This window comes from Primulina huaijiensis, chromosome 9 (genome assembly GCF_012295235.1).
Source record: "Primulina huaijiensis isolate GDHJ02 chromosome 9, ASM1229523v2, whole genome shotgun sequence".
Lineage (NCBI taxonomy): Eukaryota > Viridiplantae > Streptophyta > Magnoliopsida > Lamiales > Gesneriaceae > Primulina > Primulina huaijiensis.
In genome coordinates, this window is record NC_133314.1 from 14,894,833 (window position 1) to 14,906,604 (window position 11,772).

The 11,772-nt window shown below is 39.4% G+C and overlaps 1 protein-coding gene across 1 annotated transcript; it reads right to left on the reverse strand.

Moving 5' to 3' along the window:
* Positions 1-7,308: 7,308 nt before the first annotated feature.
* LOC140983898 (uncharacterized) lies at positions 7,309-8,571 on the reverse strand. Its single transcript, XM_073451053.1, has 2 exons — positions 8,163-8,571; positions 7,309-8,070 (listed from the first exon to the last, which is right to left on the reverse strand). Exons 1-2 carry the CDS (start codon positions 8,569-8,571, stop codon positions 8,054-8,056), a joined length of 426 nt encoding a protein of 141 aa, XP_073307154.1. The 3' UTR covers positions 7,309-8,053.
* Positions 8,572-11,772: the final 3,201 nt, after the last annotated feature.

The following is an 11,772-nucleotide window of genomic DNA, read 5'->3' on the forward strand; positions in this document are numbered from 1 at the left end:
TTTAAAATATCAAAATTATAATTTTCGAAAACTAATTTTTATAAAATTTTATTTTTCAACTAAATAGATGTTATTGGGCCTAATTTACCTAGGATTAGTAGGCCCAACTGCTCCAAAACTCAAAGGCCCAAAACCTAAGCCCATTAGCATGCAAATTAAAATATATAAAAAGAATTCCTAGGTCTTTTTGAGAAGGATATCAGCCGAACCACACACTTCACAAACACCTAAATTTCGAAATATTGGAGAAGGAGAAAACAATGAGTCTTCGTCGCCCATTCGATCTTATTCGCGCCCCACGCCAACGATCGCATATTCGAGTGTTCTAAAACGCAAAAGCACGTTTTTAAATTCCTTTTATACATCATTCAATCCATATTATGCATGTTTTATGTATTTTTGCATGAAAAATAGGAGTTCAAAGTGCTTATCGTTTTGACGATTATTTTCAAAGTTTTGATGATTTTTACGCGTATATGAACACGTTACGAATTCTAAGGGACACACTACCAATATAAGACGTTAAGGGCTAGAAAACGTGTCGTATAAGGGATAACACGAGGGCTGGATTATGGCTATATGGGGCGAGCGTGAGAAGATGTGTGTGCACATAGGATTTCATGGAGCTTTGGCTTATGAGGGCTCGGCTAGGGGAAGTCAACGCCTAGGTCTTGTTTCGGGCCTGAACCTGGCTCGGGTGAGAGGCTAGGAGGAGTCCATGGGGGGCTGGACTCGTGGCTTGAAGGGCTGGAGCCGGGCGCAAACCCTAGTTGGAGTTAGGGCTCGCGCATGGCTTGAGTGTGCAGCAAGGGGCACACGGCTAGTCTAGGAGTTAGAACAAGGTCTAGAGTGTGGTCCAGGGATGGCTACGTGTGAATGGACTCGGTTTCTAGAGACGAGAGGAGTCCTAGCATGGCTAAGACTCCTCATCGCACAAGGTCGCAAGGGACGGCTATGAGTCTTGCTCTTGGACTGTTGCGTGGGCTAGGGGCTGGTGCAATGGTCTAGGAGGGTTCATTCAGAGTCCAGGAGGGTTAGGTCCAAGGTGGTTCGACCGTGGCTCGGAGGAATAGGGCGTGGGGTTCGAATTAGGAGCTAGGGCTCGAATTTTGTGATGGCTGGGCTAGGGGCTGGTGTGCTGGTCCAGGAGGATTTAGGTATGGTCCAGGAGGGTCTGGTAACGGTCTGGTCCATGATGGCTCGAGGGTGGCTCTGGAGTTTAGGGAAAATGTGCACTAGGAAGTGACTAGGGTTCGGTTATAACCTAGGCAAGGAAATTGGCTCGAACCATGGTTCACGAGGTGTGGTTCATGGCTCACGAGGGTAGTCTAGGTGTGAAAATGTTAGGTTTAAATTTTGGGAAGAAAATATTAAGTTTTGAATTAGTTCGTGATTTAAACGCTTCATGGGTTAATCATTAAGTTATTAAATCGAAATGCTCGGTTTTACGTCTAAGAAAAATATTAGAAGTCAAATTTAAGATTATACGATGATTTGGGATAGGCTCGAGTCCATAAAATTAAGAAAAAGACAAAATCGAGAATTTTTGAGTCCAAGGGTAAAATGGTCATTTTGCGTACCGGATAGTACGAAAGGCCTGGCAGTGTCCCGAAGAATCATAAGATATGTTAAATGATATTTTAAAATATTTATGATGAAAGTATGAGATTTTATGATTTATGGTAAAGCTGCGAAATTTTTACTGTTAGAATGCTATTTTTCAAATGTGGAAAGCATATGATATTTTATGATTAAAAAGGAAAAGGAAAAATATTTTGAATGATGTGAATTGACTGTGACATAAAACGTATGATATATGATTTTTGGGAACATCGCGAGGGAGAAGTACCAGAGGGAGCCTGTTTACGGGAAAAAGCCCCAGAGGGAGCCCAACGATCGTATTTCTATTTTATGTCAGTGCCTAGTGCTCGTTCCCATGTGCAATTGTGAGCTAAGACTTATCAGTTCACCAGAAGATAAAGGCTAGTCACTTTCAAGGATCAAACTTCACCCAAAATGATAAATGATTGACAGCCTTACGATTTTACGATTTATGATATATTTATGATTACAAGTTTATTTTTAATAAAAGTATGGTTTTAATGTATGTGCTTGTATATGTATTATTTGGTACTAATGTTTAGAACGTGCTGAGTCATTAGACTCACTAAGGTTGAATTTTGTAGGTGATGATGTTATTGAGAGAGGCGCTGACGCTTGAGTGGATCGAGGAAGACAGTACACTCCCGATGGCCTTTATTTTCCGCATTAGCTTGATAGTCAATGTTTTAAAGGATTTTGTTAATGATTTAATTAGAGATTTTTATTCTTTATTTTGAAGTTAGTATGATTATGTCAAAAGGTTGGAGTTGAATTTTGTTAGTTGACGATTTAGGGATTTTTATGCATTTCATATTTTAAATGCTAAATTATTCTGATTTATGGAAATATTAAGTTATTTTAAATGATGAAATTCGAAAGTATGTATGAAAAAAAAATTAGTAGGATTTTAAAATTAAAAAGTAGTGGACGTTTCAGCTGGTGTTATCATAGAAGATTGGTGATTCTTCAACAATAACTTCATAGTCTTTCAGTTGTTGCTGAATCCATAGCAGTGGAGCACAGCAACTTCTAGCAGCTATATATTCAGCTTCAGATGTGGAAGTAACAATGGATGTTTGCTTCTTGTTGAACCATGAGATCAGTCTGTCTCCTAGAAACTGATATGATCCACTAGTACTTTTGCGATCTAGCTTACATCCTGCATAATCTACATCTGAATATCCAACTAAATTGAAAAAATAATCTTTATCATAACATAAGCTCACATTTTGTATGCCTTTCAGATATTTCAATATGCGTTTAGCAGCTAAGAAATGTGATTGTTTAGTGTCAGCTTGAAATCTAGCACATAATCATACAACAAACATAAAATCATGATGGCTAGCAGTCAAGTACAATAATGAACCTATTAAACTTCTGTAGAATGTCATCTCAACTAGTATTCTCCCTTCACCTTTATCTAACTTAATCGATAAACACATGGGAGTGGGTGCAGCTGAACATATTTTCATGTCAAATTTCTTGATCAGTTCATTCGTGTATTTAGTATGACTGATATAGATACCAGTTTCTAGTTTCTTTACTTGCAGACCGAGGAAGAACGTCAGTTCACCCATCATACCCATCTCAAATTTTTCCTCTTTTAATTTAGCAAACTTTTCGCATAGTTTGGGAGCTTGTTTAAGGCCATATAATGCTTTGTTTTTAGATGAAAAACATGGTTAAGGTATAATCCTTCAAAATAACTAGCTGATATTGATTAAGTCTCCTGAGTTCTTTAAGCTTGCCCTTAGTCAATTTTGAAAGGGGATCGGTTACGGTGACCGGATGCGCAACGGAAGTTCAAAATTTTATTTTTATTGAAAATTTCGGCCACCATGTAGAAAGTGTGTAGCAAATACAACAAACACCAAAAATCATACATAGGCTGTTTTAGAATTTACCTATCAATCTCAAGAGATTGATGAATGGCACCAACCAAGTTGTAAACAACTTGGCTTTTCAAGGATGACAAGTCTACAAGCTCTCTTTCCTTCAAAAATTAGGCCCACCACTAGCTGGGTAAATCCCCTCTTAATTTGCACTAGAAAATTAAGAGGATTTTTCAAGGAGAAGAATATTTCTTCCTCAACACTTGAAGAAGAAAAATGAGAGAAAAAACTTGGAGAGAAAAATGTAAAAATTTCGGCCAAGAGAGACTAGGAGGGGGGAGAATGAAAATAAATTCCTTGTCTTGGTTGTGAGAAAAGTAAAAAGCAAAAGGTTGCATGCCATGCAATTTTTAATTCAAAAGTATTCTCCAACCTTTCACCTCCCCAAGCATGCATTTTTGAATGAGCTTGTAACATTTACAAGGCCCATGGACTTTTAATTTAAATGTCTCAAACACATTTGAGCCCATTTAACTTTACTTGATTTTACTCAAGCCCACTAGTTAAATAATTATTTCCAATTGGGCTCTACAAAGCCCATTGTTATTTAATTAATTCAGCACTTGAATTAATTTAATTATTTGGACTCTACTAGGCCCACTAGTGTTTAATTAATTCAACACTTGAATTAATTTAATTTAGTCCATAATAATGTTTATGAAAATCACAATTTTCAAATGCATTATTTACTTGGCCAACTTTTAATTTAGGAACACTTTCATAAATTAAAATTTACATTTCTCTCATAGAAGTCATACTTCTATTTTTCCTTACGCTTATAAACTCATTTATAAGCCGTTCAACACATTGAAATATTTTACTTCTCAACGGGATCTAGAAAGCTAGTACTTGTGAGGCCCTCAATGGTTCACTGATACAACTAGCCGTGGGTTCACATCTNGAGATTTCACACTACATATACATGAAAAACGCATAGGATATCCATACCCGTAGGTAAGCGGTGAATCCCCGACTACAATGCATCGACTCCTATATGTTTCGACAGAACACCCAACCTTGCCACCTGATGACCCCTTGAGAGTCGGTAAACAAGTCAAAGTGTAATTCTAGCACATAGAGTCTCAATGTTGTCCCGGGTCATAAGGACTAATGGTGTACAACCATAAACTAGGACTGTTCCACTCGATAAGTGAGAACCACTTGGAAAGACCTTTATGGAGGGTTGTTCAGTGCACTCTACCAAGAGCACCTATCTGCATGTTCGGACATCACAATGTCCCCTACCAATGAAACATGGTACTCACATCGCAGATACTAGTCTCGAACTCGAGCGGCCTATATCCTCCTTAGTGGCGGCTGAATCGACTAAGAACCGTTTAGAATATACAGTATTACAAATATGAGTTTCATGATACTCATCATATGAGCATCTCATATTCTTTCTACTATTTGTATATTCAAGAGCTTTATCTATGCAACTAGCATGGGTATACAGATAAAGAAGTGCCAAAACAATAAATTCAAATATTATTAAAATAAAGATCGTTTATACATAGAGTTTCATTGTGAACAATCGGCCAACACTTGGCTCGACGTGCACCTACTCTAACAATCTCTCATTTGCACTAGAGCCAACTACCCATATACTTCAAACCCATTTATTCGCGATGCTTCTCGAATAATGGTCCCAGTAAAGGCTTAGTTAGTGGATCAGCAACATTATCTGCGGAGCCGACTTTGTCAATCGAGACATCTCCTCTTTCCACGATCTCTCGGAGGATGTGGTACTTTCTCAATACGTGTCTGGACTTCTGATGAGACCTCGGCTCCTTTGCTTGAGCAATGGCTCCCGTGTTGTCACAAAACACCGGGACAGGAGCAACTCATTAGGAATGACGCCCAACTCTTGGACGAAATTCCTTATCCCAACAGCCTCCTTTGCTGCAGCTGATGCAGCAATATATTCTGCCTCAGTGGTGGAATCCGCAGTACTGTCTTGCTTGGAACTCTTCCAAGAGACAGCAGCACCATTGAGCATGAATATGAATCCAGAGGTTGACTTCGAGTCATCGATATCGCTTTGGAAGCTAGAGTCGGTATAGCCTTCCAATTTAAGTTCTCCACCTCCATAGACCAAGAACAACTTATTGGTCCTTCTCAAATACTTGAGGATGTCTTTCACAGCTTTCCAGTGTGGAAGACCAGGGTTGGATTGATATCTACTTACTACACTTAGTGCAAAAGCCACGTCAGGACGTGTAGATATCATCCCATACATGATGCTACCAATCGCAGATGCATAAGGAATGCTTGTCATCGCCGCTATCTCTTCATCAGTCTTGGGAGACATAGACTTGGATAGGGACACGCCATGACACATTGGTAGATGTCCTCTCTTGGACTCATCCATCGAGAACCGCTTCACGATGGTATCAATGTATGTGGACTGGGTGAGACCAAGCAATCTTTTTTATCTATCTCTATAGGTCTGTATTCCCAATACAAAAGATGCTTCACCCAAGTCCTGCATCGAGAACTTACTTGCTAACCATATCTTAGTTGATTGCAACATCCCTACATCATTCCCAATGAGTAGAATGTCATCAACATAAAGCACAAGGAATATCACAGCACTCCCACTGACCTTCTTGTACACACAGGGTTCCTCAGGATTCTTAGTAAAACCAAACTCTTTGATTGTACTATCGAATCTGAGGTTCCAACTCCTAGATGCCTGCTTTAGACCATAAATAGTTCTCTGAAGTTTGCATACCATATGCTCACTTCCGATAGATGTAAACCCTTCGGGTTGAGACATGTAAATCTCTTCCTTAATATCCCCATTAAGAAAGGCTGTCTTAACATCCATCTGCCATATCTCATAGTCATACCATGCAGCTATGGCTGGCAAAATCCTTATGGACTTGAACATTGCAACTGGAGAAAAGGTTTCCTCAAAGTCAACTCCTTGTCTTTGAGTATATCCTTTTGCCACCAATCGCGCCTTGAAGGTCAATACCTTCCCATCCGCCCCAAGTTTCCTCTTGTAAATCCATTTACACCCTATGGGAACAGTTCCCTCAGGTAGATCCACAAGATTCCATACTTGGTTCGAATGCATGGAATTCATCTCAGATTTGATAGCTTCAAGCCATTTGGATGAATCGGCAACAGATAACGCTTCTTTGAAGGTCCTTGGATCACATCCAAGGTTAGGCTCATCATGGCCCTCTTCAAGAAGCAGACCATACCTCATAGGTGGTCTCGAGACTCTCTCGGATCTTCTAGGAGCTTGTATCCCCTCTTTTGGCTCCTCAGGTGTGGGTTCTACAACTGTGGGTGTCTCTCGAACCTCTTCGAGTTCTATCATCTCGCCTTTTCTATCCAATAGAAATTCCTTTTCCAAAAAGGTTGCATTCCTAGAAACAAACACCTTTGTTTCTTGGGGATGATAGAAATAATATCCAACTGAATTCCTTGGATATCCCACAAAGTAGCATAAAATGGATCGACTATCCAATTTATCTCCCACTACCTGCTTCACATAAGCAGAGCACCCCCATATTCTAAGATAAGAATATTTGGGAGGCTTACCCATCCATATCTCATATGGAGTCTTATCAACTGCCTTTGAATGGACATTGTTCAACAACAGTGCCGCTGTCTCAAGTGCATATCCCCAAAAGGATGACGGCAACTCCGTGAACCCCATCATAGACCGAACCATGTCCATCAAAGTCCTGTTACGACGCTCCGAAACACCATTCAATTGTGGTGTAGCGGGCGGAGTCCACTGCGAGAGAATCCCATTCTCCCTAAGATACTCTTGGAACTCGGCACTCAAGTACTCACCACCTCGATCCGATCGAAGTGTCTTGATGCTTCGTCCCAACTGCTTCTCTACTTCACTTCTGAATTCTTTGAACCTTTCAAAGGCTTCAGACTTGTATTTCATCAAATACACATACCCATACCTCGAAAAGTCATCGGTAAAGGTGATGAAGTAGGCATGTCCATGCTTAGTGGTGATGCTAAGTGGACCGCACACATCGGTATGGATCAAATCCAATAACCCTTTGGCTCGCTCCACATGGCCCTTAAAGGGAATTTTGGTCATCTTTCCTTTTAGACAGGATTCACAAGTCGTGAGAGCATTAATATCAGACATATCAAACATGCCAACTCCCACTAGCTTGTTCATCCTTCTTAGGGAAATATGTCCTAATCGAGCATGCCATAATTGTGCCATATTAAGAGTATCTTGTTTGCGCTTGTTTGTTGTTGTTATTGCTTGGACATTGTTTAGTGGAATATCTTTCAATTTTAAGGTGTAGAGATCGTTTTCAAGTTCTCCAGTACCAATTAAACATTCATTCTTGTAAATGTTGCAAACACCTTTGCTAAATAAACAAGAATATCCATCTTTATCTAGCATAGAAATGGAAATAATGTTTTTCACCAACTCCGGTACAAACAAAACGTCTCTCAAAATAAACTTAAAATCATTGTTCAAAAGCAAGTAAACATCTCCTATAGCCTTGGCAGCAACCCTTGCTCCATTGCCCATCCTCAAGAAGGTCTCACCCTCTCTGAGCCTCCTACTTCTTCCCATCACCTGCAAATCATTACAGAGATGTGAGCCACAGCCGGTATCCAATACCCAAGAAGTAGAGTTAATTGAGATATTTACTTCAATATAGAACATACCTTTTCCAGAACCCTTCTGGGCAAGATATTCCCTGCAGTTACGCCTCCAATGTCCAGGCTTCTTGCAGTGATGACAGATGTCAACAGTCTTGTCAGCCTTCACTGGTGTGGCTGCCACAGCGGGACTCGGAGACTGCCTCTTCAAGGGCACGTTCTTCTTGGGACGTTGGAAAGAACGCTTCTTTCCCTTCCCAGGTGGACCGGTCTTCGTACCAGATGAAGAGCCCACAAAAAGAACCGGCTTCTCTTTCTTGATAGTGGACTCAAAAGTCACAAGCATGTTCACCAACTCCTCAAGGGTCGGCTCCATCTTGTTCATGTTGAAGTTCACCACAAAAGGATCAAACGAGCTAGGCAGCGACAAAAGCAACACGTCGGTGGTCAGCTCCGATGGCAATGCAAGATCCATGCCCACAAGCTTATCCACGAGCCCAATCAGCTTTAGGCCATGCTCATGGACCGAAGCCCCATCTCGCATGCGCAAAGTGATTAGCTCCTTGACGGTAGCATGCCTAAGAGGCCGAGTTTGCTCACCAAAGAGCTCCTTGAGGTGCAAATGAATGTCAGCAGCATTCTTTGCATCCTCGAAACGCATCTGCAGCTCATCGTTCATAGAAGCCTGCATATAACACTTCGCCTTCAAGTCATGGTCACACCATTCATTGTAAGTCTGCAATTCCTCAGGAGGGCAGCTAGTCGGAGCCTCAACAGGGGGCGACTCAGTAAGTGTATATGCTATCCTTTCCGAATTCAAGATGATTTTCAGGTTTCTTAGCCAAGTGAGGTAATTAGGTCCAGTTAATATGTGTTTGTCGAGTATTGCAGATAGCGGATTGCGAATCGAAGACATTGTCATATTGTACTGAAAAGTAAGAACAGATAAATGTTGATGACTATTTTAAAATATTTAGTAAGATATGAAGTATGGACTTTTACTTCATAAATATTTGCTCCCACTGTTTTGACATCTTTCACTACCCTCTAGTGAAAACGGGAAACTCCTTTCCTCAGTAGGTACGCAAGGTCCAATTAGCGAATTATGATCCTGAATAATATCAGCCAATCACAATTCCTAAAAGGTAGTTTCCAATTGCATCTCCATGCAACCCTTTACGTAAACTTTTGTCTCACGTTTGATTAGGACCCAATAATATGACGTCGTTCATCTTTACGTGTCAAGCCTTACCCATCGATCTCGAACCTTAATGGACGGTCGCCAGGAGTTCCCTCAATAATATGAGCCGAAATCATGGGAGTTCCACGTAGTTCACATCACCATGTCAATGAATGTCACAGCTTTCCGGCACCCAAGGCCCCCCCAATAATATGAGCCGAGCCCTGAGCACGGGTAGCGTTCATCATGCACTCATTGTCGATGGAAGACATAGAAATTATAAACAAATTTATAATTCCCCTTTTCGGGCTTGAAATTAATTTTGAATCTTATTCAAAATGAGGGTTTTTTAATTTTGAAAGGTCTCATCATTAATTTTATTTTAAAAGCTCGCCATGTTTGATCATATGTTTGCCGGATTCATGCAACTTTGTTATTATCATAATAATAAAGCACATACTCATTATTTATAACATATCTTGCATATATTATAAACAGTAAACAAAACAAGGATGATCAATCGCCCCAATACTAATGGCCCGTGTGAGCTAAACACGGGCCTAGGTCCAATCCTAGGGAAATGCATGGGATGCAAATGCAACTATTACATATGCTTCCAATATTTACATGTCTTCGATCTTCATAATCATCATGGCAACCATCTTCCAATCTTGATCTTCCACTATACTAATATTTACAAATAAATATCCATGGCAAATAGGGATACATCTCATGGGGTGGGAACGGGCTATAAACCAAGCCCACTTTAAATTTGATAATTATTACAATCATTCAACACAAAATATCCTAGCATACACCTAGCAAATTGGGCTTGGGCTTTTGATCATCCTTCATGCATAATATCACATATCATACACCATCAATTAATTATCACAATAATTAATTGATCCAATATTATATATCTTGATCCAATCACTAACCGCCACGATTATAAACTAAATTAACAAAGTATACAAACACCTTTGTCTACTTTCTAATTAATTTATTTATAACCGAATTTCTTGTAAATCACAATTTACTATAAATAATTAAAGTCCAACTTAAATTATTTATTTCATGAGAAAATATTTGCAACTTTTGTAAATTTAAACTTAAGTGCCCAAAAAAATCATTTTTCACCAAAAACATTTTGGCCCATTTAAATTTCACAAATATGTTAGCCATTCAATGACCCAACAACTCAAGGCCCATGACACTTTGATATTTCAAAACACCTTTTGAAAACCCTAGTCGTCATTGCCATCGCCGGAGCTCCGTCGCCGGATTCCGGCCAAAAAATTTTTTTTTTTTAATTAAACATAGGGGCTGTTCGGGCAGCCTCTCGGGCTGCCCTTGCTGCCCAAAATGGGCAGCCCCTCGGGCAGCCCGAGCTGCCTGAAATGGGCAGCAACATGCTGCCCAAATTCACCCTTCAAAAGCCTTGATTTTTGTTGCAAAAAATCATCTCATGCGGTTAGAAATCGACCTCAATATAATATTATGTATTTGCTACACTAAAAACGTAACCATAGCTCTGATACCACTTGAAAGGGGATCGGTTACGGTGACCGGATGCGCAACGGAAGTTCAAAATTTTATTTTTATTGAAAATTTCGGCCACCACGTAGAAAGTGTGTAGCAAATACAACAAACACAAAAAATCATACATAGGGTGTTTTAGAATTTAACTATCAATCTCAAGAGATTGACGAATGGCACCAACCAAGTTAGAAACAACTTGGCTCTTCAAGGATGACAAGTCTACAAGCTCTCCTTCCTTCAAAAATTAGGCCCACCACTAGCTAGGTAAATCTCCTCTTAATTTGCACTAGAAAATTAAGAGGATTTTTCAAGGAGAAGAATATTTCTTCCTCAACACTTGAAGAAGAAAAATGAGAGAAAAAACTTGGAGAGAAAAATGTAAAAATTTCGGCCAAGAGAGACTAGGAGGGGGGAGAATGAAAATAAATTCCTTGTCTTGGTTGTGAGAAAAGTAAAAAGCAAAAGGTTGCATGCCATGCAATTTTTAATTCAAAAGTATTCTCCAACCTTTCACCTCCCCAAGCATGCATTTTTGAATGGGCTTGTAACATTTACAAGGCCCATGGACTTTTAATTTAAATGTCTCAAACACATTTGAGCCTATTTAACTTTACTTGATTTTACTCAAGCCCACTAGTTAAATAATTATTTCCAATTGGGCTCTACAAGGCCCAATGTTATTTAATTAATTCAGCACTTGAATTAATTTAATTATTTGGACTCTACTAGGCCCACTAGTGTTTAATTAATTCAACACTTGAATTAATTTAATTTAGTCCATAATAATGTTTATGAAAATCACAATTTTCAAATACATTATTTACTTGGCCAACTTTTAATTTAGGAACACTTCCATAAATTAAAATTTACATTTCTCTCATAGAAGTCATACTTCTATTTTTCCTTACGCTTATAAACTCATTTATAAGCCGTTCAACACATTGAACTATTTTA

Excerpts from the sequence above, each read along its gene's own strand:
- LOC140983898 (XM_073451053.1), bottom strand. The coding sequence starts at position 8,571 with ATGGATCTTGCATTGCCATCGGAGCTGACCACCGACGTGTTGCTTTTG.